Source organism: Phyllobates terribilis, unplaced genomic scaffold, assembly GCF_046119375.1.
Source record: "Phyllobates terribilis strain yellow unplaced genomic scaffold, ASM4611937v1 Scaffold_14__1_contigs__length_39327217, whole genome shotgun sequence".
Classification (NCBI taxonomy): domain Eukaryota; kingdom Metazoa; phylum Chordata; class Amphibia; order Anura; family Dendrobatidae; genus Phyllobates; species Phyllobates terribilis.
The window spans coordinates 20,298,495-20,325,647 of NW_027362774.1; the positions used below are offsets into that span (position 1 = coordinate 20,298,495).

Sequence of the window (27,153 nt, forward strand, 5' to 3'; positions counted from 1 at the left end):
TCACCCCCTATCTGTCAGTGTCCCCCAAGGTTCAGTTCTAGGACCTCTGCTCTTCTCCATCTACACCTTTGGCCTGGGACAGCTCATAGTCTCACGGCTTTCATTATCCCCTCTATGCTGATGACACACAGATCTTCCTCTCTGGACCCGATATCACCTCCTTACTAACTAAAATCCCACAATGTCTGTCCGCTATCTCATCCTTCTTCTCTGATAGATTTCTAAAACTTAACATGGATAAAACAGAATTCATCATCTTTCCACCATCTCATTCATATCCCCCATCTGACCTATCTATCAACGTCAATGGCTGTTCACTCTCCCCAGTCCCACAAGCTCTCTGCCTCGGGGTAACCCTGGACTCTGGGATCCGTGCATTCCTCAGCAAAGACTCTGCAAAAACACTAGTGCACGCCCTCATCATCTCCCGCCTCAACTACTGCAACCTCCTGCTCTGTGGCCTACCCTCTAACACTCTCGCACCCCTCCAATCTATCCTAAACTCTGCTGCTCGACTAATCCACCTATCCCCCCCGCTATTCCCCGGCCTCTCCTCTCTGTCAATCCCTTCACTGGCTCCCCATTGCCCAGAGACTCCAGTTCAAAACCATAACCATGACATACAAAGCCATTCACAACCTGTCTCCTCCATATATCTCTGACCTAGTCTCCCGGTACTTACCTGCACGCAACCTCCGATCCTCACAAGATCTCCTGCTCTACTCCCCTCTTATCTCCTCCTCCCACAATCGCATACAAGATTTCTCCCGTGCTTCCCGTCTACTCTGGAACGCTCTACCCCAACACATCAGACTCTCGCCTACCGTGGAAACCTTCAAAAGGAACCTGAAGACCCACCTCTTCCGACAAGCCTACAACCTGCAGTAACCCTCACTCCACCATACCGCTGCATGACCAGCCCTACCCTCACCTACTGTATCCTCACCCATCCCTTGTAGACTGTGAGCCCTCGCGGGCAGGGTCCTCGCTCCACCATACCGCTGCACGACCAGCTCTGCCCTCACCTACTGTATCCTCACCCATCCCTTGTAGACTGTGAGCTCTCGCGGGCAGGGTCCTCGCTCCACCATACCGCTGCTTGACCAGCCCTACCCTCACCTACTGTATCCTCACCCATCCCTTGTAGACTGTGAGCCCTCGCGGGCAGGGTCCTCGCTCCACCATACCGCTGCACAACCAGCCCTACCCTCACCTACTGTATCCTCACCCATCCCCTGTAGACTGAGCCCTCGCGGGCAGGGTCCTCGCTCCACCATACCGCTGCACGACCAGCCCTACCCTCACCTACTGTATCCTCACCCATCCCTTGTAGACTGTGAGCCCTCGCGGGCAGGGTCCTCGCTCCACCATACCGCTGCACGACCAGCTCTACCCTCACCTACTGTATCCTCACCCATCCCTTGTAGACTGTGAGCCCTCGCGGGCAGGGTCCTCGCTCCACCATACCACTGCACGACCAGCTCTACCCTCACCTACTGTATCCTCACCCATCCCCTGTAGACTGTCAGCCCTCGCGGGCAGGGTTCTCACTCCACCATACCGCTGCACGACCAGCTCTACCCTCACCTACTGTATCCTCACCCATCCCTTGTAGACTGTGAGCCCTCGCGGGCAGGGTCCTCGCTCCACCATACCGCTGCATGGCCAGCTCTACCCTCACCTACTGTATCCTCACCCATCCCTTGTAGACTGTGAGCCCTCGCGGGCAGGGTCCTCGCTCCACCATACCGCTGCACGACCAGCTCTACCCTCACCTACTGTATCCTCACCCATCCCTTGTAGACTGTGAGCCCTCGCCGGCAAGGTCCTCTCTCCTCCTGTACCAGTCGCTGACTCGTTTTGTTAAGACTATGTAAATGTTTTTGCTATGTATATCCCTATCACATGTAAAGCGCCATGGAATAAATGGCGCTATAATAATTAATAATAAATAATAATAATGAGCATGCACACAATACTCTCCCATAGGAATCAATAGCTGATGTCACAGCTCACCCCTACACTGATGAGCATGCCCACAACACTATCCCATAGGAATCAATAGTTGATGTCACAGCTCACCTCTGCACTGATGAGCATGCCCACAACACTATCCCATAGGAATCAATAGCTGATGTCACAGCTCACCCCTGCAATGATGAGCATGCCCACAATACTATCCCATAGGAATCAATAGCTGATGTCACAGCTCACCTCTGCACTGATGAGCATGCCCACAACACTCTCCCATAGGAATCCATAGCTGATGTCACAGCTCACCCCTGCACTGATGAGCATGCCCACAACACTCTCCCATAGGAATCCATAGCTGATGTCACAGCTCACCCCTGCACTGATGAGCATGTCCACAACACTCTCCCATAGGAATCAATAGCTGAAGTCACAGCTCACCCCTACACTGATGAGCATGCCCACAACACTATCCCATAGGAATCAATAGTTGATGTCACAGCTCACCTCTGCACTGATGAGCATGCCCACAACACTATCCCATAGGAATCAATAGCTGATGTCACAGCTCACCCCTGCACTGATGAGCATGCCCACAACAGTATCCCATAGGAATCAATAGCTGATGTCACAGCTCACACCTGCACTGATGAGCATGCCCACAACACTCTCCCATAGGAATCAATAGCTGATGTCACAGCTCACACCTGCACTGATGAGCATGCCCACAACACTCTCCCATAGGAATCAATAGCTGATGTCACAGCTCACCCCTGCACTGATGAGCATGACCACTACACTATCCCATAGGAATCCGTAAGATGTCACAGCTCACCCCTGCGCTGATGAGCATGCTCACAACACTATCCCATAGGAATCAATAGCTGATGTCACAGCTCACACCTGCACTGATGAGCATGCCCACAACACTCTCCCATAGGAATCAATAGCTGATGTCACAGCTCACCCCTGCACTGATGAGCATGCCCACAACACTATCCCATAGGAATCAATAGCTGATGTCACAGCTCACCCCTGCACTGATGAGCATGACCACTACACTATCCCATAGGAATCCGTAAGATGTCACAGCTCACCCCTGCGCTGATGAGCATGCCCACAACACTCTCCCATAGGAATCAATAGCTGATGTCACAGCTCACACCTGCACTGATGAGCATGCCCACAACACTCTCCCATAGGAATCAATAGCTGATGTCACAGCTCACCCCTGCACTGATGAGCATGACCACTACACTATCCCATAGGAATCCGTAAGATGTCACAGCTCACCCCTGCGCTGATGAGCATGCCCACAACACTATCCCATAGGAATCAATAGCTGATGTCACAGCTCACACCTGCACTGATGAGCATGCCCACAACACTCTCCCATAGGAATCAATAGCTGATGTCACAGCTCACCCCTGCACTGATGAGCATGCCCACAACAGTATCCCATAGGAATCAATAGCTGATGTCACAGCTCACACCTGCACTGATGAGCATGCCCACAACACTCTCCCATAGGAATCAATAGCTGATGTCACAGCTCACACCTGCACTGATGAGCATGCCCACAACACTCTCCCATAGGAATCAATAGCTGATGTCACAGCTCACCCCTGCACTGATGAGCATGCCCACAACACTATCCCATAGGAATCAATAGCTGATGTCACAGCTCACCCCTGCACTGATGAGCATTCCCACAACACTATTCCATAGGAATCCATAAGATGTCACAGCTCACCCCTGCACTGATGAGCATGCCCACAACACTCTCCCATAGGAATCCATAGCTGATGTCACAGCTCACCCCTGCACTGATGAGCATTCCCACAACACTATTCCATAGGAATCCATAAGATGTCACAGCTCACCCCTGCGCTGATGAGCATGCCCACAACACTCTCCAGTAGAAGCCAATAAATGACAGCCTCCTTCCTCCCTGCATGATGACTTCTGTAGAGGTCACGGAGCATGCTCACTTCACTCCCTATAGAAGTTAATGAGTGACGGTCACAGCTCACCTCCTCCCACTCCCTACACCACTATCCCATAGAAGCCTGTGAATTTCTCTACTCCTTTGCCTTCTCTGGTCCATGTAGCTGCTCTGAAACCAATATCTAATTGCTGGCAGCCGCCCGTCCTCATCATCCTGTGCAGAATTTGGAATAAATAAAATGACTGTCAGAAAATAAACAAAAACAGATTTGGAACAAATTATGTATCTGGTTACAATTAGTAAAAATATCTGCAGCCCATTCCCTATAGTGTCGGCCTCCAGATGAGGGATGTGCAGCAGGCGGCTGCTGTAACCTGTCCCCGCGCAGAGGGGGAGGCGCAGGGTAACCTGATGCCTCGTCCTGGAGATGAGTCCTGCGCTGTTTGTGACAACCGTGTTGCTCTGCAGCGACTTCTCCCTGGTCGGTGACTGTCTCCATTCTCTGCCTGCGGACCCCGTCTGTCCGTCCGTCAGTCTCCTGTGCTCTCCCTCCGGTCACCCCCCCCCCCGTCCTGTGTTTACTTACAGATCCTGACAAGCGCTCTTTCCTCTGGGAGTCATGGGAGGAGGAATGAGCCAGGTACGTGCGGAGGTGGAGAGGCGACATTGCTGCTCACGTGGGGACATCTTGTAGTTCTGACACTTTCTGATTTAGAGATTTATCAAAAAGGAAAGGAGTCATAGTGATAGGTCTGCCTAAACCTGCAGGGAGAACCTGATTGTCTTGGGTAGAGCATTCCAGAGAGCTGGTGCAGCACGAGAGAAGTCAGGAAGGTGGGAGCGAGACGTGCGGATCATGGAGGAAGGTTGTTTTGGATCATTGGCAGCACATTAGCGTAAGGTGGTAGAGGGCAGTGAATTCATTTATTCACAGTTATATCACCCATGATAACTAGACAGGACCCTTATATCCTACATACATTACATTACTGATATTCTGCTGGTGCAGTCATTGTGTACATACATTACATTACTGATCCTGAGTTACATCCTGTATTATACTTCAGAGCTGCACTCACTATTCTGCTGGTGCAGTCACTGTGTACATACATTACTGATCCTGAGTTACATCCTGTATTATACTCCAGAGCTGCACTCACTATTCTGCTGCTGCAGTCACTGTGTACATACATTACATTACTGATCCTGAGTTACATCCTGTATTATACTCCAGAGCTGCACTCACTATTCTGCTTGTGCAGTCACTGTGTACATACATTACATTACTGATCCTGAGTTACATCCTGTATTATACTCCAGAGCTGCACTCACTATTCTGCTGGTGCAGTCACTGTGTACATACATTACAATACTGATCGTGAGTTACATCCTGTATTATACTCCAGAGCTGCACTCACTATTCTGCTGGTGCAGTCACTGTGTACATACATTACATTACTGATCCGGAGTTACACCCTGTATTATACTCCAGAGCTGCACTCACTATTCTGCTGGTGCAGTCACTGTGTACATACATTACATTACTGATCCTGAGTTATCTCCTGTATTATACTCCAGAGCTGCACTCACTATTCTGCTGGTGCAGTCACTGTGTGCATACATTACATTACTGATCCTAAGTTACATCCTTTATTATACCCCAGAGCTGCACTCACTATTCTGCTGGTGCAGTCACTGTGTACATACATTACATTACTGATCCTGAGTTACATCCTGTATTATACTCCAGAGCTGCGCTCACTATTCTGCTGGTGCAGTCACTCTGTACATACATTATATTACTGATCCTGAGTTACATCCTGTATTATACTCCAGAGCAGCACTCACTATTCTGCTGGTGCAGTCACTGTGTACATACATTACTGATCCTGAGTTACATCCTGTATTATACTCCAGAGCTGCACTCACTATTCTGCTGGTGCAGTCACTGTGTACATACATTACATTACTGATCCTGAGTTACATCCTGTATTATACTCCAGAGCTGCACTCACTATTCTGCTGGTGCAGTCACTGTGTACATACATTACATTACTGATCCTGAGTTACATCCTGTATTATACTCCAGAGCTGCGCTCACTATTCTGCTGGTGGAGTCCTTCAGCAGGTAGATGAGCGCCCCCCTCGCCGGACCCCTTTAGTAGGCGGCTCTGGGGCTGTGATGGTCTCGGCTGTGGACTTTATTAATAGCTTCTCTATGGGATAAACAAGACATATAAATAGCTGCAGTGAGCGCTGAGTGTCGCCCGCCCGGATTACACATCGGGGTCTGCGGGGTCTGGGGGGTCTGGGTGGTCCAGGTGCTGAGGCCGGACTTTGCCTGAGCCGCTGCTGACAGTCTCCCCGTATACGGTATTAGTTATTCCTGCGTGTCTGCTGCTCTCAGGACCGGCCACCAGTGTGATGGGGGCGCTGCAGCTCCAGCTGTGACAGATGATGGGAGTGATACATTTGGGGTCAGACCCCACTGATCTGAGTGCTGCCCTTTGACCCTGGTTGTTTCTGGATGATCAGGTTCTGGATTATTGGAGCCGAGTTGTCAGATCTTCCATGTTTTGTGTTGCAGGTTCTGGACGGTTTATATCTGGGGAACGTACGGGGTGAGTGCGAGCGACGGGTCAGAAGAGGCCGGAGACATCGGGGGTCTCCTGCCCCGGGAGATAATGAGTGGACTACCCCCGAGGAGAAGAGTCTGATAATTCCCCCAAACTTCTATGGGTGACGGCCCCCTGCACCAGAGCCAGCACGAGGGTCCTCTGTAGTCACTGTGGGCACCGTTGTAGCGAAAAGGGTCCTCTGTAGTGATTATGGGCACTGTGATTGTGTGATGGTCCTCTGGAGTGATTATGGGCACTGTGATGGTGTGAGGGTCCTCTGTAGTGATTATGGGCACTGTGATTGTGTGATGGTCCTCTGGAGTGATTATGGGCACTGATGGTTTGACGGTCATTTGTAGTGATTATGGGCACTGTGATGGTGTGATGGTCCTCTGTAGTGATTATGGGCACTGTGATGGTCCTCTGTAGTGATTATGGGCACTGTGATGGTGTGAGGGTCCTCTGTAGTGATTATGGGCACTGTGATGGTCCTCTGTAGTGATTATGGGCACTGTGATGGTGTGAGGGTCCTCTGTAGTGATTATGGGCACTGTGAGGTCCTCTGTAATGATTATGGGCACTGTGAGGGTCCTCTGTAGTGATTATGGGCTCTGTGATGGTCCTCTGTAGTGATTATGGGCACTGTGATGGTGTGAGGGTCCTCTGTAGTGATTATGGGCACTGTGATGGTCCTCTGTAGTGATTATGGGCACTGTGATGGTGTGAGGTCCTCTGTAGTGATTATGGGCACTGTGATGATGTGAGGGTCCTCTGTAGTGATTATGGGCACTGTGATGGTCCTCTGTAGTGATTATGGGCACTGTGATGGTGTGAGGTCCTCTGTAGTGATTATGGGCACTGTGATGATGTGAGGGTCCTCTGTAGTGATTATGGGCACTGTGATGGTCCTCTGTAGTGATTATGGGCACTGTGATGGTGTGAGGTCCTCTGTAGTGATTATGGGCACTGTGATAGTGTGAGGGTCCTCTGTAGTGATTATGGGCACTGTGATGGTGTGAGGTCCTCTGTAGTGATTATGGGCACTGTGATGATGTGAGGGTCCTCTGTAGTGATTATGGGCACTGTGATGGTCCTCTGTAGAGATTATGGGCACTGTAATGTGTGAGGTCCTCTGTAGTGATTATGGGCACTGTGATGGTCCTCTGTAGTGATTATGGGCACTGTGATGGTCCTCTGTAGTGATTATGGGCACTGTGATGGTCCTCTGTAGAGATTATGGGCACTGTAATGTGTGAGGTCCTCTGTAGTGATTATGGGCACTGTGATGGTCCTCTGTAGTGATTATGGGCACTGTGATGGCGTGATACAATATTTCTGCACCTATTTCTCATTGCAGATGCTGAGGACAAGGCGTCTCTGATCAGACATGGAGTCACCCACATTGTGTCCGTCCATAACAACGCCAAACCGCTGCTGCCGGTGAGAATCTGGCATGAGACACTAGATGCAATGATGGGATTATATTTGTGTCAGGCTACGCTACATAGCAGCACACAAGCTGTAATCACTCCCATCATCCTATTAACCAGAAGCTTTGCCCCTCATCAGTGCAAAGCTGGAGATCTGATTGGCTGATGGCGAGGCCTCCGACTCGTTTCAGGGTCAATATTGGCTTTTAGGATTACTACCACAATAGGGGGCGCTAGTTTTCCGGCCCTTTTACATTCCCAGAGGAGCATTGCATGGCCTATAAGTCTCCTTACACCGACCTGACGCTCTCCACAAGGTGAAAAGTTCCTTGTTAGACCCCATTTTTGTAATTAAGATGTTGGATCATAAACCTAAAACTCAAAGAATTATCTAGAGACCGGAGGGCAGCATTACAGTATAATACTACTGCAAAGTATTATCTGGACACCAGAGGGCAGTATTACAGTATACTACTACTGCAAAGTATTATCTGGACACCAGAGGGCAGTATTACAGTGTAATATTACTGCAGAGTATTATCTGGACACCAGAGGGCAGTATTAAAGTATAATATTACTGCAAAGTATTATCTGGACACCAGAGGGCAGCATTACAGTATAATACTACTGCAAAGTATTATCTGGACACCAGAGGGCAGTATTACAGTGTAATATTACTGCAGAGTATTATCTGGACACCAGAGGGCAGTATTAAAGTATAATATTACTGCAAAGTATTATCTGGACACCAGAGGGCAGTATTACAGTGTAATATTACTGCAGAGTATTATCTGGACACCAGAGGGCAGTATTAAAGTATAATATTACTGCAAAGTATTATCTGGACACCAGAGGGCAGTATTACAGTGTAATATTACTGCAGAGTATTATCTGGACACCAGAGGGCAGTATTAAAGTATAATATTACTGCAAAGTATTATCTGGACACCAGAGGGCAGTATTACAGTGTAATATTACTGCAGAGTATTATCTGGACACCAGAGGGCAGTATTAAAGTATAATATTACTGCAAAGTATTATCTGGACACCAGAGGGCAGTATTACAGTGTAATATTACTGCAAAGTATTATCTGGACACCAGAGGGCAGTATTACAGTATAATACTACTGCAAAGTATTATCTGGACACCAGAGGGCAGTATTAAAGTATAATATTGCTGCAAAGTATTATCTGGACACCAGAGGGCAGTATTACAGTGTAATATTACTGCAGAGTATTATCTGGACACCAGGTGGCAGTATTACAGTATAATACTACTGCAAAGTATTATCTGGACACCAGAGGGCAGTATTACAGTATAATATTACTGCAAAGTATTATCTGGACACCTGAGGGCAGTATTACAGTATAATACTACTGCAAAGTATTATCTGGACACCAGAGGGCAGTATTACAGTATAATACTACTGCAAAGTATTATCTGGACACCAGAGGGCAGTATTACAGTATACTACTACTGCAAAGTATTATCTGGACACCAGAGGGCAGTATTACAGTGTAATATTACTGCAGAGTATTATCTGGACACCAGAGGGCAGTATTAAAGTATAATATTACTGCAAAGTATTATCTGGACACCAGAGGGCAGCATTACAGTATAATACTACTGCAAAGTATTATCTGGACACCAGAGGGCAGTATTACAGTGTAATATTACTGCAGAGTATTATCTGGACACCAGAGGGCAGTATTAAAGTATAATATTACTGCAAAGTATTATCTGGACACCAGAGGGCAGTATTACAGTGTAATATTACTGCAGAGTATTATCTGGACACCAGAGGGCAGTATTAAAGTATAATATTACTGCAAAGTATTATCTGGACACCAGAGGGCAGTATTACAGTGTAATATTACTGCAGAGTATTATCTGGACAACAGAGGGCAGTATTAAAGTATAATATTACTGCAAAGTATTATCTGGACACCAGAGGGCAGTATTACAGTGTAATATTACTGCAGAGTATTATCTGGACACCAGAGGGCAGTATTAAAGTATAATATTACTGCAAAGTATTATCTGGACACCAGAGGGCAGTATTACAGTGTAATATTACTGCAAAGTATTATCTGGACACCAGAGGGCAGTATTACAGTATAATACTACTGCAAAGTATTATCTGGACACCAGAGGGCAGTATTAAAGTATAATATTGCTGCAAAGTATTATCTGGACACCAGAGGGCAGTATTACAGTGTAATATTACTGCAGAGTATTATCTGGACACCAGGTGGCAGTATTACAGTATAATACTACTGCAAAGTATTATCTGGACACCAGAGGGCAGTATTACAGTATAATATTACTGCAAAGTATTATCTGGACACCTGAGGGCAGTATTACAGTATAATACTACTGCAAAGTATTATCTGGACACCAGAGGGCAGTATTAAAGTATAATATTACTGCAAAGTATTATCTGGACACCAGAGGGCAGTATTAAAGTATAATATTACTGCAAAGTATTATCTGGACACCATAGGGCAGTATTACAGTGTAATATTACTACAGAGTATAATCTGGACACCAGGTGGCAGTATTACAGTATAATACTACTGCAAAGTATTATCTGGACACCAGAGGGCAGTATTACAGTATAATATTACTGCAAAGTATTATCTGCACACCTGAGGGCAGCATTACAGTATAATATTACTGCAAAGTATTATCTGGACACCTGAGGGCAGCATTACAGTATAATACTACTGCAAAGTATTATCTGGACACCAGAGGGCAGTATTAAAGTATAATATTACTGCAAAGTATTATCTGGACACCAGAGGGTAGTATTACAGTATAATATTACTGCAAAGTATTATCTGGACAGCAGAGGGCAGTATTACAGTGTAATATTACTGCAAAGTATTATCTGGACACCAGAGGGCAGTATTACAGTATAATATTACTGCAAAGTATTATCTGGACACCTGAGGGCAGTATTACAGTATAATACTACTGCAAAGTATTATCTGGACACCAGAGGGCAGTATTAAAGTATAATATTACTGCAAAGTATTATGTGGACACCAGAGGGCAGTATTACAGTATAATATTACTGCAGAGTATTCTCTAGATACCAAAGGTCAGCATTACAGTATAATATTACTGCAGAGTATTATGTGGACACCAGGTGGCAGTATTACAGTATAATATTACTGCACAGTATTATCTGGACACCAGAGGGAAGCATTGCATTGCCTTTTCTGCAGCGGGTTGTCAGGATTAGCAGTGCTTCTGGAGCAGAGAACAGTCTTAGTATGTAATGCCTTATTAGGTATGATTCATTGATTGTGTTTAACTGTGAAAATTATTATTAGGAGTCTATTATCAGGATCAGTCAGTAGTGATGCAGCATCTCTTCTCCCCCATTATCAGGATCAGTCAGTAGTGATGCAGCATCTCTTCTCCCCCATTATCTTGATCAGTCAGTAGTGATGCAGCATCTCTTTTCCCCCCATTATCAGGATCAGTCAGTAGTGATGCAGCATCTCTTCTCCCCCATTATCAGGATCAGCCAGTAGTGATGCAGCATCTCTTCTCCCCCATTATCAGGATCAGTCAGTAGTGATGCAGCATCTCTTCTCCCCCATTATTAGGATCAGTCAGTAGTGATGCAGCATCTCTTCTCCCCCCATTATCAGGATCAGTCAGTAGTGATGCAGCATCTCTTCTCCCCCATTATCAGGATCAGTCAGTAGTGATGCAGCATCTCTTTTCCCCCCATTATCAGGATCAGTCAGTAGTGAATGCAGCATCTCTTCTCCCCCATTATCAGGATCAGCCAGTAGTGATGCAGCATCTCTTCTCCCCCATTATCAGGATCAGTCAGTAGTGATGCAGCATCTCTTCTCCCCCATTATTAGGATCAGTCAGTAGTGATGCAGCATCTCTTCTCCCCCCATTATCAGGATCAGTCAGTAGTGATGCAGCATCTCTTCTCCCCCATTATCAGGATCAGTCAGTAGTGATGCAGCATCTCTTCTCCCCCATTATTAGGATCAGTCAGTAGTGATGCAGCATCTCTTCTCCCCCCATTATCAGGATCAGTCAGTAGTGATGCAGCATCTCTTCTGCCCCCCATTATTAGGATCAGTCTGTAGTGAATGTAGCATCTTTCACCCTGCCCCCATTATCAGGATCAGTCAGTAGTGATGCAGCATCTCTTCTGCCCCCCATTATCAGGATCAGTCAGTAGTGATGCAGCATCTCTTCTCCCCCCATTATCAGGATCAGTCAGTAGTGATGCAGCATCTCTTCTCCCCCCATTATCAGGATCAGTCAGTAGTGAATGTAGCATCTCTTCTCCCCCCATTATCAGGATCAGTCAGTAGTGAATGTAACATCTCTTCTCCCCCCATTATCAGGATCAGTCAGTAGTGATGCAGCATCTCTTCTCCCCCCATTATCAGGATAAGTCAGTAGTGAATGTAGCATCTCTTCTCCCCCATTATCAGCATCAGTCAGTAGTGATTCAGCATCTCTTCTCCCCCCATTATCAGGATCAGTCAGTAGTGATGCAGCATCTCTTCTCCCCCCATTATCAGAATCAGTCAGTAGTGATGCAGCATCTCTTCTGCCCCCCATTATCAGTATCAGTCAGTAGTGATGCAGCATCTCTTCTCCCCCCATTATCAGGATCAGTCAGTAGTGATGCAGCATCTCTTCTCCCCCCATTATCAGGATCAGTCAGTAGTGAATGTAGCATCTCTTCTCCCCCCATTATCAGGATCAGTCAGTAGTGAATGTAGCATCTCTTCTCCCCCCATTATCAGGATCAGTCAGTAGTGAATGTAGCATCTCTTCTCCCCCCATTATCAGGATCAGTCAGTAATGAATGTAGCATCTCTTCTCCCCCCATTATCAGGATCAGTCAATAGTGATGCAGCATGTCTTCTGCCCCCCATTATCAGGATCAGTCAGTAGTGATGCAGCATTTCTTCTCCCCCATTATCAGGATCAGTCAGTAGTGATGCAGCATCTCTTCTCCCCCATTATCTTGATCAGTCAGTAGTGATGCAGCATCTCTTCTGCCCCCATTATCAGGATCAGTCAGTAGTGATGCAGCATCTCTCCCCCCCATTATCAGGATCAGTCAGCAGTGATGCAGCATCTCTACTGCCCCCAATATCAGGATCAGTCAGTAATGATGCAGCATCTCTTCTCCCCCATTATCAGGATAAGTCATTAGTGATGCAGCCTCTCTTCTCCCCCATTATCAGGATCAGTCAGTAGTGATGCAGCATCTCTTCTGCCCCCATTATCAGGATCAGTCAGTAGTGATGCAGCATCTCTTCTCCCCCCATTATCAGGATAAGTCAGTAGTGATGCAGCATATCTTCTCCCCCCATTATCAGGATCAGTCAGTAATGATGCAGTATCTCTTCTCTCCCATTATCAGGATCAGTCAGTAGTGATGCAGCATCTCTTCTCCCCCCATTATCAGGATCAGTCAGTAGTGATGCAGCATCTCTTCTGCCCCCATTATCAGGATCAGTCAGTAGTGATGCAGCATCTCTTCTGCCCCCATTTTCAGGATCAGTAACTAGTGATGCAGCATCTCTTCTCCCCCCGTTATCAGGATCAGTCAATAGTGATGCAGCATCTCTTCTCCCCCCATTATCAGGATCAGTTAGTAGTGATGCAGCATCTCTTCTCCCCCAATTATCAGGATCAGTCAGTAGTGATGCAGCATCTCTTTTCTCCCCATTATCAGGATCAGTCAGTAATGATGCAGCATCTCTTCTCCCCCATTATCAGGATCAGTCAGTAGTGATGCAACATCTCTTCTCCCCCATTAACAAGATCAGTCAGTAGTGAAGCAGCATCTCTTCTCCCCCATTATCAGGATCAGTCAGTAGTGATGCAGCATTTCTTCTCCCCCATTATCAGGATCAGTCAGTAATGATGCAGCATCTCTTCTGCCCCCATTATCAGGATCAGTCAGTAGTGATTCAGCATCTTTTCTCCCCTTTTATCAGGATCAGTCAGTAGTGATGCAGCATCTCTTCTCCCCCATTATCAGGATCAGTCAGTAGTGATGCAGCATCTCTTCTCCCCCATTATCAGGATCAGTCAATAGTGATGCAGCATCTCTTCTCTCCCCATTATCAGGATCAGTCAGTAGTGAATGCAGCATCTTTTCTCCCCCATTATCAGGATCAGGCAGTACTAATGCAGCATCTCTCCTCCCCCCATTATCATGATCAGTCAGTAGTGATGCAGCATCTCTCCCCCCCATTATCAGGATCAGTCAGTAGTGATGCAGCATCTCTACTGCCCCCAATATCAGGATCAGTCGGTAGTGATGCAGCATCTCTTCTCCCCCCATTATCAGGATCAGTCAGTAATGATGCAGCATCTCTTCTCCCCCATTATCAGTATAAGTCATTAGTGATGCAGCCTCTCTTCTCCCCCATTATCAGGATCAGTCAGTAGTGATGCAGCATCTCTTCTGCCCCCATTATCGGGATCAGTCAATAGTGATGCAGCATCTCCTCTCCCCCCATCATCAGGATAAGTCAGTAGTGATGCAGCATCTCTTCTCCCCCAATATCAGGATCAGTCGGTAGTGATGCAGCATCTCTTCTCCCCCCATTATCAGGATCAGTCAGTAGTGATGCAGCATCTCTTCTCCCCCATTATCAGTATAAGTCATTAGTGATGCAGCCTCTCTTCTCCCCCATTATCAGGATCAGTCAGTAGTGATGCAGCATCTCTTCTGCCCCCATTATCGGGATCAGTCAATAGTGATGCAGCATCTCTTCTCCCCCCATTATCAGGATCAGTCGGTAGTGATGCAGCATCTCTTTTCCCCCCATTATCAGGATCAGTCAGTAGTGATGCAGCATCTCTTCTCCCCCATTATTAGGATCAGTCAGTAGTGATGCAGGATCTCTTCTCCCCACATTATCAGGATCAGTCAGTAGTGATGCAGCATCTCTTCTCCCCCCATTATCAGGATCAGTCAGTAGTGAATGTAGCATCTCTTCTCCCCCCATTATCAGCATCAGTCAGTAGTGATTCAGCATCTCTTCTCCCCCCATTATCAGGATCAGTCAGTAGTGATGCAGCATCTCTTCTCCCCCCATTATCAGGATCAGTCAGTAGTGAATGTAGCATCTCTTCTCCCCCCATTATCAGGATCAGTCAGTAGTGAATGTAGCATCTCTACTCCCCCCATTATCAGGATCAGTCAGTAGTGAATGTAGCATCTCTTCTCCCCCCATTATCAGGATCAGTCAGTAGTGAATGTAGCATCTCTTCTCCCCCCATTATCAGGATCAGTCAATAGTGATGCAGCATCTCTTCTGCCCCCCCATTATCAGGATCAGTCAGTAGTGATGCAGCATCTCTTCTCCCCCCATTATCAGGATCAGTCAGTAGTGATGCAGCATCTCTTCTGCCCCCATTATCAGGATCCGTCAGTTGAGATCCAGCATCTCTTCTCCCACATTATCAGGATCAGTCAGTAGTGATGCAGCATCTCTTCTCCCCCATTATCTTGATCAGTCAGTAGTGATGCAGCATCTCTTCTGCCCCCATTATCAGGATCCGTCATTTGAGATCCAGCATCTCTTCTCCCCCATTATCGGGATCAGTCAGTTCTGAATGCAGCATATTTTTTCTCCCATTATCAGGATCATTCAGTAGTGATGCAGCATCTCCTCCCTCCCCATTATCAGGATCAGTCAGTAGTGAATACAGCATCTCTTCTCTCCCCATTATCAAGATCAGTCAGTAGTGATGCAGCATCTCTTCTCCCCCCATTATCAGGATCAGTCAGTAGTGATGCAGCAACTCTTCTCCCCCATTATCAGGATCAGTCAGTAGTGATGCAGCATCTCTTCTGCCCCCATTATCAGGATCAGTCAGTAGTGATGCAGCATTTCTTCTCCCATTATCAGGATCAGTCAGTAGTGATGCAGCATCTCTTCTCCCCCATTATCAGAATCAGTCAGTAGTGAATGCACCATCTTTTCTCCCCCATTATCAGGATCAGGCAGTACTAATGCATTATCTCTCCTCCCCCCATTATCATAATCAGTCAGTAGTGATGCAGCATCTCTCCCCCCCTTTATCAGGATCAGTCAGCAGTGATGCAGCATCTCTACTGCCCCCAATATCAGGATCAGTCGTTAGTGATGCAGCATCTCTTCTCCCCCCATTATCAGTATCAGTCAGTAATGATGCAGCATCTCTTCTCCCCCATTATCAGGATAAGTCATTAGTGATGCAGCCTCTCTTCTCCCCCATTATCAGGATCAGTCAGTAGTGATGCAGCATCTCTTCTGCCCCCATTATCAGGATCAGTCAGTAGTGATGCAGCATCTCTTCTCCCCCCATTATCAGGATAAGTCAGTAGTGATGCAGCATCTCTTCTCTCCCTTTATCAGGATCAGTCTGTAGTGATGCAGCATCTCTTCTCTCCCTTTATCAGGATCAGTCAGTAGTGATGCAGCATCTCTTCTCCCCCCATTATCAGGATCAGTCAGTAGTGATGCAGCATCTCTTCTCCCCCCATTATCAGGATAAGTCAGTAGTGATGCAGCATCTCTTCTCTCCCTTTATCAGGATCAGTCTGTAGTGATGCAGCATCTCTTCTCTCCCTTTATCAGGATCAGTCTGTAGTGATGCAGCATCTCTTCTGCCCCCATTATCAGGATCAGTCAGTAGTGATGCAGCATCTCTTCTCTCCCTTTATCAGGATCAGTCTGTAGTGATGCAGCATCTCTTCTCTCCCTTTATCAGGATCAGTCTGTAGTGATGCAGCATCTCTTCTGCCCCCATTATCAGGATCAGTCAGTAGTGATGCAGCATCTCTTCTCCCCCCGTTATCAGGATCAGTCAATAGTGATGCAGCATCTCTTCTCCCCCCATTATCAGGATCAGTCAGTAGTGATGCTGCATCTCTTCTCCCCCCATTATCAGGATCAGTCAGTAGTGATGCAGCATCTCTTTTCCCCCCATTATCAGGATCAGTCAGTAATGATGCAGCATCTCTTCTCCCCCATTATAAGGATCAGTCAGTAGTGATGCAGCATCTCTTCTCCCCCCATTATCAGGATCAGTAAGTAGTGATGCAGCATCTCTCCTCCCCCCATTATCAGGATCAGTCAGTAGTGATGCAGCATCTCTTCTCCCCCCATTATCAGGATCAGTCAGTAGTGATGCAGCATCTCTTTTCCCCCCATAATCAGGATCAGTCAGTAATGTTGCAGCATCTTTTCTCCCCCATTATCAGGATCAGTCAGTAGTGATGCAGCATCTCTTCTCCCCCCATTATCAGGATCAGTCAGTAGTGATGCAGCATCTCTCCTCCCTCCATTATCAGGATCAGTCAGTAGTGATGCAGCATCTCTTCTCCTCCCATTATCAGTATCAGTCAGTAGTGATGCAGCATCTCTTCTCCCCCCATTATCAGGATCAGTCAGTAGTGATGCAGCATCTCCTCCCTCCCCCATTATCAGATCAGTCAGTAGTGATGCAACATCTCTTCTCCCCCCATTATCAGGATCAGTCAGTAGTGATGCAGCATCTCTTCTCCCCCATTATGAGGATCAGTCAGTAGTGATGCAGCATCTCTTCTCCCCCATTATCTTGATCAGTCAGTAGTGATGCAGCATCTCTTCTGCCCCCATTATCAGGATCCGTCAGTTGAGATCCAGCATCTCTTCTCCCCCATTATCAGGATCAGTCAGTAGTGATGCAGCATCTCCTCCCTCCCCCATTATCAGGATCAGTCAGCAGTGAATGCAGCATCTCCTCCCTACCCCATTATCAAGATCAGTCAGTAGTGATGCAACATCTCTTCTCCCCCCATTATCAGGATCAGTCAGTAGTGATGCAGCATCTCTTCTCCCCCATTAACAAGATCAGTCAGTAGTGAAGCAGCATCTTTTCTCCCCCATTATCAGGATCAGTCAGTAGTGATGCAGCATCTCGTCTCCCCCATTATTAGGATCAGTCAGTAGTGAATGCAGCATCTCTTCTCCCCCATTATCTTGATCAGTCAGTAGTGATGCAGCATTTCTTCTCCCCCATTATCAGGATCAGTCAGTAGTGATGCAGCATCTCTTCTCCCCCATTATCAGGATCAGTCAGTAGTGAATGCAGCATCTCTTCTCCCCTTTTATCAGGATCAGTCAGTAGCGATTGCAGCATCTCTTCTCCCACATTATCAGGATCAGTCAGTAGTGAATGCAGCATCTTTTCTCCCCCATTATCAGGATCAGGCAGTACTAATGCAGCATCTCTCCTCCCCCCATTATCATGATCAGTCAGTAGTGATGCAGCATCTCTCCCTCCCATTATCAGGATCAGTCAGTAGTGATGCAGCATCTCTACTGCCCCCAATATCAGAATCAGTCGGTAGTGATGCAGCATCTCTTCTCCCCCCATTATCAGGATCAGTCAGTAATGATGCAGCATCTCTTCTCCCCCATTATCAGTATAAGTCATTAGTGATGCAGCCTCTCTTCTCCCCCATTATCAGGATTAGTCAGTAGTGATGCAGCATCTCTTCTGCCCCCATTATCGGGATCAGTCAATAGTGATGCAGCATCTCTTCTCCCCCCATTATCAGGATAAGTCAGTAGTTATGCAGCATCTCTTCTCCCCCAATATCAGGATCAGTCGGTAGTGATGCAGCATCTCTTCTCCCCCCATTATGAGGATCAGTCAGTAATGATGCAGCATCTCTTCTCCCCCATTATCAGTATAAGTCATTAGTGATGCAGCCTCTCTTTTCCCCCATTATCAGGATCAGTCAGTAGTGATGCAGCATCTCTTCTGCCCCCATTATCGGGATCAGTCAATCGTGATGCAGCATCTCTTCTCCCCCCATTATCAGGATCAGTCGGTAGTGATGCAGCATCTCTTCTCCCCCCATTATCAGGATCAGTCTGTAATGATGCAGCTTTTCTTCTCCCCCATTATCAGTATAAGTCATTAGTGATGCAGCCTCTCTTCTCCCCCATTATCAGGATCAGTCAGTAGTGATGCAGCATCTCTTCTGCCCCCATTATCGGGATCAGTCAATAGTGATGCAGCATCTCTTCTCCCCCCATTATCAGGATCAGTCAGTAGTGATGCAGCATCTCTTCTCCCCCCATTATCAGGATCAGTCAGTAATGATGCAGCATCTCTTCTCTCCCATTATCAGGATCAGTCTGAAGTGATGCAGCATCTCTTCTGCCCCCATTATCAGGATCAGTCAGTAGTGATGCAGCATCTCTTCTCCCCCCATTATCAGGATAAGTCAGTAGTAATGCAGCATCTCTTCTCTCCCTTTATCAGGATCAGTCAGTAGTGATGCAGCATCTCTTCTGCCCCCATTATCGGGATCAGTCAATAGTGATGCAGCATCTCTTCTCCCCCCATTATCAGGATCAGTCGGTAGTGATGCAGCATCTCTTCTCCCCCCATTATCAGGATCAGTCAGTAATGATGCAGCATCTCTTCTCCCCCATTATCAGTATAAGTCATTAGTGATGCAGCCTCTCTTCTCCCCCATTATCAGGATCAGTCAGTAGTGATGCAGCATCTCTTCTGCCCCCATTATCGGGATCAGTCAATAGTGATGCAGCATCTCTTCTCCCCCCATTATCAGGATCAGTCAGTAGTGATGCAGCATCTCTTCTCCCCCATTATCAGGATCAGTCAGTAATGATGCAGCATCTCTTCTCTCCCATTATCAGGATCAGTCTGTAGTGATGCAGCATCTCTTCTGCCCCCATTATCGGGATCAGTCAATAGTGATGCAGCATCTCTTCTCCCCCCATTATCAGGATAAGTCAGTAGTTATGCAGCATCTCTTCTCCCCCCATTATCAGGATCAGTCGGTAGTGATGCAGCGTCTCTTCTCCCCCTATTTTCAGGATCAGTCAGTAATGATGCAGCATCTCTTCTCCCCCATTATCAGTATAAGTCATTAGTGATGCAGCCTCTCTTCTCCCCCATTATCAGGATCAGTCAGTAGTGATGCAGCATCTCTTCTGCCCCCATTATCGGGATCAGTCAATAGTGATGCAGCATCTCTTCTCCCCCCATTATCAGGATCAGTCAGTAGTGATGCAGCATCTCTTCTCCCCCCATTATCAGGATCAGTCAGTAGTGATGCAGCATCTCTTCTCCCCCCATTATCAGGATAAGTCAGTAGTAATGCAGCATCTCTTCTCTCCCTTTATCAGGATCAGTCAGTAGTGATGCAGCATCTCTTCTGCCCCCATTATCGGGATCAGTCAATAGTGATGCAGCATCTCTTCTCCCCCCATTATCAGGATCAGTCAGTAGTGATGCAGCATCTCTTCTCCCCCCATTATCAGGATCAGTCAGTAATGATGCAGCATCTCTTCTCTCCCATTATCAGGATCAGTCTGTAGTGATGCAGCATCTCTTCTGCCCCCATTATCAGGATCAGTCAGTAGTGATGCAGCATCTCTTCTCCCCCCATTATCAGGATAAGTCAGTAGTAATGCAGCATCTCTTCTCTCCCTTTATCAGGATCAGTCAGTAGTGATGCAGCATCTCTTCTGCCCCCATTATCGGGATCAGTCAATAGTGATGCAGCATCTCTTCTCCCCCCATTATCAGGATCAGTCGGTAGTGATGCAGCATCTCTTCTCCCCCCATTATCAGGATCAGTCAGTAATGATGCAGCATCTCTTCTCCCCCATTATCAGTATAAGTCATTAGTGATGCAGCCTCTCTTCTCCCCCATTATCAGGATCAGTCAGTAGTGATGCAGCATCTCTTCTGCCCCCATTATCGGGATCAGTCAATAGTGATGCAGCATCTCTTCTCCCCCCATTATCAGGATAAGTCAGTAGTAATGCAGCATCTCTTCTCTCCCTTTATCAGGATCAGTCAGTAGTGATGCAGCATCTCTTCTGCCCCCATTTTCAGGATCAGTAAGTAGTGATGCTGCATCTCTTCTCCCCCCATTATCAGGATAAGTCAGTAGTGATGCAGCATCTCTTCTCCCCCCATTATCAGGATAAGTCAGTAGTGATGCAGCATCTCTTCCCCCATTATCAGGATAAGTCAGTAGTGATGCAGCATCTCTTCTCTCCCATTATCAGGATCAGTCTGTAGTGATGCAGCATCTCTTCTGCCCCCATTTTTAGGATCAGTAAGTAGTGATGCTGCATCTCTTCTCCCCCCATTATCAGGATAAGTCAGTAGTAATGCAGCATCTCTTCTCTCCCTTTATCAGGATCAGTCAGTAGTGATGCAGCATCTCTTCTGCCCCCATTTTTAGGATCAGTAAGTAGTGATGCTGCATCTCTTCTCCCCCCATTATCAGGATAAGTCAGTAGTAATGCAGCATCTCTTCTCTCCCTTTATCAGGATCAGTCTGTAGTGATGCAGCATCTCTTCTGCCCCCATTATCAGGATCAGTCAGTAGTGATGCAGCATCTCTTCTCCCCCCATTATCAGGATAAGTCACTAGTAATGCAGCATCTCTTCTCTCCCTTTATCAGGATCAGTATGTAGTGATGCAGCATCTCTTCTGCCCCCATTTTCAGGATCAGTAAGTAGTGATGCAGCATCTCTTCTCCCCCCGTTATCAGGATCAGACAATAGTGATGCAGCATGTCTTCTCCCCCCATTATCAGGATCAGTCAGTAGTGATGCTGCATCTCTTCTCCCCCCATTATCAGGATCAGTCAGTAGTGATGCAGCATCTCTTTTCCCCCCATTATCAGGATCAGTCAGTAATGATGCAGCATCTCTTCTCCCCCATTATAAGGATCAGTCAGTAGTGATGCAGCATCTCTTCTCCCCCCATTATCAGGATCAGTAAGTAGTGATGCAGCATCTCTCCTCCCCCCATTATCAGGATCAGTCAGTAGTGATGCAGCATCTCTTCTCCCCCCATTATCAGGATCAGTCAGTAGTGATGCAGCATCTCTTTTCCCCCCATTATCAGGATCAGTCAGTAATGATGCAGCATCTTTTCTCCCCCATTATCAGGATCAGTCAGTAGTGATGCAGCATCTCTTCTCCCCCCATTATCAGGATCAGTCAGTAGTGATGCAGCATCTCTCCTCCCTCCATTATCAGGATCAGTCAGTAGTGATGCAGCATCTCTTCTCCTCCCATTATCAGTATCAGTCAGTAGTGATGCAGCATCTCTTCTCCCCCCATTATCAGGATCAGTCAGTAGTGATGCAGCATCTCCTCCCTCCCCCATTATCAAGATCAGTCAGTAGTGATGCAACATCTCTTCTCCCCCCATTATCAGGATCAGTCAGTAGTGATGCAGCATCTCTTCTCCCCCATTATGAGGATCAGTCAGTAGTGATGCAGCATCTCTTCTCCCCCATTATCTTGATCAGTCAGTAGTGATGCAGCATCTCTTCTGCCCCCATTATCAGGATCCGTCAGTTGAGATCCAGCATCTCTTCTCCCCCATTATCAGGATCAGTCAGTAGTGATGCAGCATCTCCTCCCTCCCCCATTATCAGGATCAGTCAGCAGTGAATGCAGCATTTCCTCCCTACCCCATTATCAAGATCAGTCAGTAGTGATGCAACATCTCTTCTCCCCCCATTATCAGGATCAGTCAGTAGTGATGCAGCATCTCTTTTCCCCCATTAACAAGATCAGTCAGTAGTGAAGCAGCATCTTTTCTCCCCCATTATCAGGATCAGTCAGTAGTGATGCAGCATCTCGTCTCCCCCATTATTAGGATCAGTCAGTAGTGAATGCAGCATCTCTTCTCCCCCATTATCTTGATCAGTCAGTAGTGATGCAGCATCTCTTCTCCCCCATTATCAGGATCAGTCAGTAGTGATGCAGCATCTCTTCTCCCCCATTATCAGGATCAGTCAGTAGTGAATGCAGCATCTCTTCTCCCCTTTTATCAGGATCAGTCAGTAGCGAATGCAGCATCTCTTCTCCCCCATTATCAGGATCAGTCAGTAGTGAATGCAGCATCTTTTCTCCCCCATTATCAGGATCAGACAGTACTAATGCAGCATCTCTCCTCCCCCCATTATCATGATCAGTCAGTAGTGATGCAGCATCTCTCCCCCCCATTATCAGGATCAGTCAGTAGTGATGCAGCATCTCTACTGCCCCCAATATCAGAATCAGTCGGTAGTGATGCAGCATCTCTTCTCCCCCCATTATCAGGATCAGTCAGTAATGATGCAGCATCTCTTCTCCCCCATTATCAGTATAAGTCATTAGTGATGCAGCCTCTCTTCTCCCCCATTATCAGGATTAGTCAGTAGTGATGCAGCATCTCTTCTGCCCCCATTATCGGGATCAGTCAATAGTGATGCAGCATCTCTTCTCCCCCCATTATCAGGATAAGTCAGTAGTTATGCAGCATCTCTTCTCCCCCAATATCAGGATCAGTCGGTAGTGATGCAGCATCTCTTCTCCCCCCATTATGAGGATCAGTCAGTAATGATGCAGCATCTCTTCTCCCCCATTATCAGTATAAGTCATTAGTGATGCAGCCTCTCTTTTCCCCCATTATCAGGATCAGTCAGTAGTGATGCAGCATCTCTTCTGCCCCCATTATCGGGATCAGTCAATAGTGATGTAGCATCTCTTCTCCCCCCATTATCAGGATCAGTCGGTAGTGATGCAGCATCTCTTCTCCCCCCATTATCAGGATCAGTCTGTAATGATGCAGCTTTTCTTCTCCCCCATTATCAGTATAAGTCATTAGTGATGCAGCCTCTCTTCTCCCCCATTATCAGGATCAGTCAGTAGTGATGCAGCATCTCTTCTGCCCCCATTATCGGGATCAGTCAATAGTGATGCAGCATCTCTTCTCCCCCCATTATCAGGATCAGTCAGTAGTGATGCAGCATCTCTTCTCCCCCCATTATCAGGATCAGTCAGTAATGATGCAGCATCTCTTCTCTCCCATTATCAGGATCAGTCTGAAGTGATGCAGCATCTCTTCTGCCCCCATTATCAGGATCAGTCAGTAGTGATGCAGCATCTCTTCTCCCCCCATTATCAGGATAAGTCAGTAGTAATGCAGCATCTCTTCTCTCCCTTTATCAGGATCAGTCAGTAGTGATGCAGCATCTCTTCTGCCCCCATTATCGGGATCAGTCAATAGTGATGCAGCATCTCTTCTCCCCCCATTATCAGGATCAGTCGGTAGTGATGCAGCATCTCTTCTCCCCCCATTATCAGGATCAGTCAGTAATGATGCAGCATCTCTTCTCCCCCATTATCAGTATAAGTCATTAGTGATGCAGCCTCTCTTCTCCCCCATTATCAGGATCAGTCAGTAGTGATGCAGCATCTCTTCTGCCCCCATTATCGGGATCAGTCAATAGTGATGCAGCATCTCTTCTCCCCCCATTATCAGGATCAGTCAGTAGTGATGCAGCATCTCTTCTCCCCCATTATCAGGATCAGTCAGTAATGATGCAGCATCTCTTCTCTCCCATTATCAGGATCAGTCTGTAGTGATGCAGCATCTCTTCTGCCCCCATTATCAGGATCAGTCAGTAGTGATGCAGCATCTCTTCTCCCCCCATTATCAGGATAAGTCAGTAGTAATGCAGCATCTCTTCTCTCCCTTTATCAGGATCAGTCAGTAGTGATGCAGCATCTCTTCTGCCCCCATTTTCAGGATCAGTAAGTAGTGATGCTGCATCTCTTCTCCCCCCATTATCAGGATAAGTCAGTAGTAATGCAGCATCTCTTCTCTCTCTTTATCAGGATCAGTCTGTAGTGATGCAGCATCTCTTCTGCCCCCATTATCAGGATCAGTCAGTAGTGATGCAGCATCTCTTCTCCCCCCATTATCAGGATAAGTCACTAGTAATGCAGCATATCTTCTCTCCCTTTATCAGGATCAGTCTGTAGTGATGCAGCATCTCTTCTGCCCCCATTTTCAGGATCAGTAAGTAGTGATGCAGCATCTCTTCTCCCCCCGTTATCAGGATCAGTCAATAGTGATGCAGCATCTCTTCTCCCCCCATTATCAGGATCAGTCAGTAGTGATGCTGCATCTCTTCTCCCCCCATTATCAGGATCAGTCAGTAGTGATGCAGCATCTCTTTTCCCCCCATTATCAGGATCAGTCAGTAATGATGCAGCATCTCTTCTCCCCCATTATAAGGATCAGTCAGTAGTGATGCAGCATCTCTTCTCCCCCCATTATCAGGATCAGTAAGTAGTGATGCAGCATCTCTCCTCCCCCCATTATCAGGATCAGTCAGTAGTGATGCAGCATCTCTTCTCCCCCCATTATCAGGATCAGTCAGTAGTGATGCAGCATCTCTTTTCCCCCCATTATCAGGATCAGTCAGTAATGATGCAGCATCTTTTCTCCCCCATTATCAGGATCAGTCAGTAGTGATGCAGCATCTCTTCTCCCCCCATTATCAGGATCAGTCAGTAGTGATGCAGCATCTCTCCTCCCTCCATTATCAGGATCAGTCAGTAGTGATGCAGCATCTCTTCTCCTCCCATTATCAGTATCAGTCAGTAGTGATGCAGCATCTCTTCTCCCCCCATTATCAGGATCAGTCAGTAGTGATGCAGCATCTCCTCCCTCCCCCATTATCAAGATCAGTCAGTAGTGATGCAACATCTCTTCTCCCCCCATTATCAGGATCAGTCAGTAGTGATGCAGCATCTCTTCTCCCCCATTAACAAGATCAGTCAGTAGTGAAGCAGCATCTCTTCTCCCCCATTATCAGGATCAGTCAGTAGTGATGCAGCATCTCTTCTCCCCCATTATCAGGATCAGTCAGTTGTGATGCAGCATCTCTTCTCCCCCCATTATCGGGATCAGTCAGTTCTGAATGTAGCATCTCTTCTCCCCCATTATCTTGATCAGTCAGTAGTGATGCAGCATCTCTTCTGCCCCCATTATCAGGATCTGTCAGTTGAGATCCGGCATCTCTTCTCCCCCCAATATCGGGATCAATCTGTTCTGAATGCAGCATCTCTTCTCCCCCATTATCAGGATCCAGTCAGTAGTGAATGCAGCATCTGTTGTCCCCCATTATCAGGATCAGTCAGTAGTGATGCAGCATCTCTTCTCCCCCATTATCAGGATCAGTCAGTAGTGATGCAGTATCTCTTCTCCCCCATTATCAGGATCAGTCAGTAGTGAATGCAGCATCTTTTCTCCCCCATTATCAGGATCCAGTCAGTAGTGAATGCAGCATCTCTTCTCCCCCATTATCAGGATTAGTCAGTAGTGATGCAGCATCTCTTCTACCCCATTATCAGGATCAGTCAGTACTAATGCAGCATCTCTTCCCTCCCCCATTATCAGGGTCAGTCAGAAGTGATGCAACATCTCTTCTCCCCCCATTATCACGATCAGTCAGTAGTGATGCAGCATCTCTTCTCCCCCCATTATCAGGATCAGTCAGTAGTGATGCAGCATCTCTTCTCTCCCATTATCAGGATCAGTCAGTAGTGATGCAGCATCTCTTCTGCCCCATTATCAGTATCAGTCAGTAGTGATACAGCATCTCTTCACCCCCATTATCAGGATCATTCAGTAGTGAATGCAGCATCTCTCACCCCGCCCTTTATCAGGATCATTCAGTAGTGATGCAGCATCTTTTCTCCCCCATTATCAGGATCATTCAGTAGTGATGCAGCATCTCTTCTCCCCCATTATCAGGATCATTCAGCAGTGATACAGCATCTCTTCACCCACATTAACAAGATCAGTCAGTAGTGAAGCAGCATCCCTTCTCCCCCATTATCAGGATCAGTCAGTAGTGATGCAGCATCTCTTCTCTCCCATTATCAGGATCAGTCAGTATTGATGCAGCATCTCTTCTGCCCCCCATTATCAGGATCATTCCGTAGTGAATGCAGCATCTCTCACCCCGCCCTTTATCAGGATCATTCAGTAGTGATGCAGCATCTCTTCTCCCCCTTATCAGGATCATTCAGTAGTGATGCAGCATCTCTTCTCCCCCCCCCATTATCAGGATCAGTCTGTAGTGATGCAGCATCTATTCTCCCCCCATTATCAGGATCAGTCAGTAGTGATGCAGCATCTCTTCTTCCCCCATTATCAGGATCATTCAGTAGTGAATGCAGCATCTCTCACCCCGCCTTTTATCAGGATCAGTCAGTAGTGAATACAGCATCTCTTCTCTCCCCATTATCAGGATCAGTCAGTAGTGATGCAGAATCTCTTCTCCCCCCATT

At 46.9% G+C, this 27,153-nt stretch overlaps 1 protein-coding gene across 1 annotated transcript in view; it reads left to right on the forward strand.

Annotated features, from left to right (window-relative positions):
• The first annotated feature begins 4,325 nt into the window (after positions 1-4,325).
• The window catches only part of LOC141175946 (dual specificity protein phosphatase 22-A-like), a 114,811-nt gene continuing 91,983 nt past the window's right edge, over positions 4,326-27,153 (forward strand). Inside the window, exons 1-3 of the mRNA XM_073659938.1 lie at positions 4,326-4,559; positions 6,507-6,540; positions 7,895-7,977. Of these exons, the coding sequence (XP_073516039.1) occupies positions 4,539-4,559; positions 6,507-6,540; positions 7,895-7,977 (138 nt within the window). The 5' untranslated portion in view covers positions 4,326-4,538. The remainder of the gene's footprint in view (positions 4,560-6,506; positions 6,541-7,894; positions 7,978-27,153) is intronic.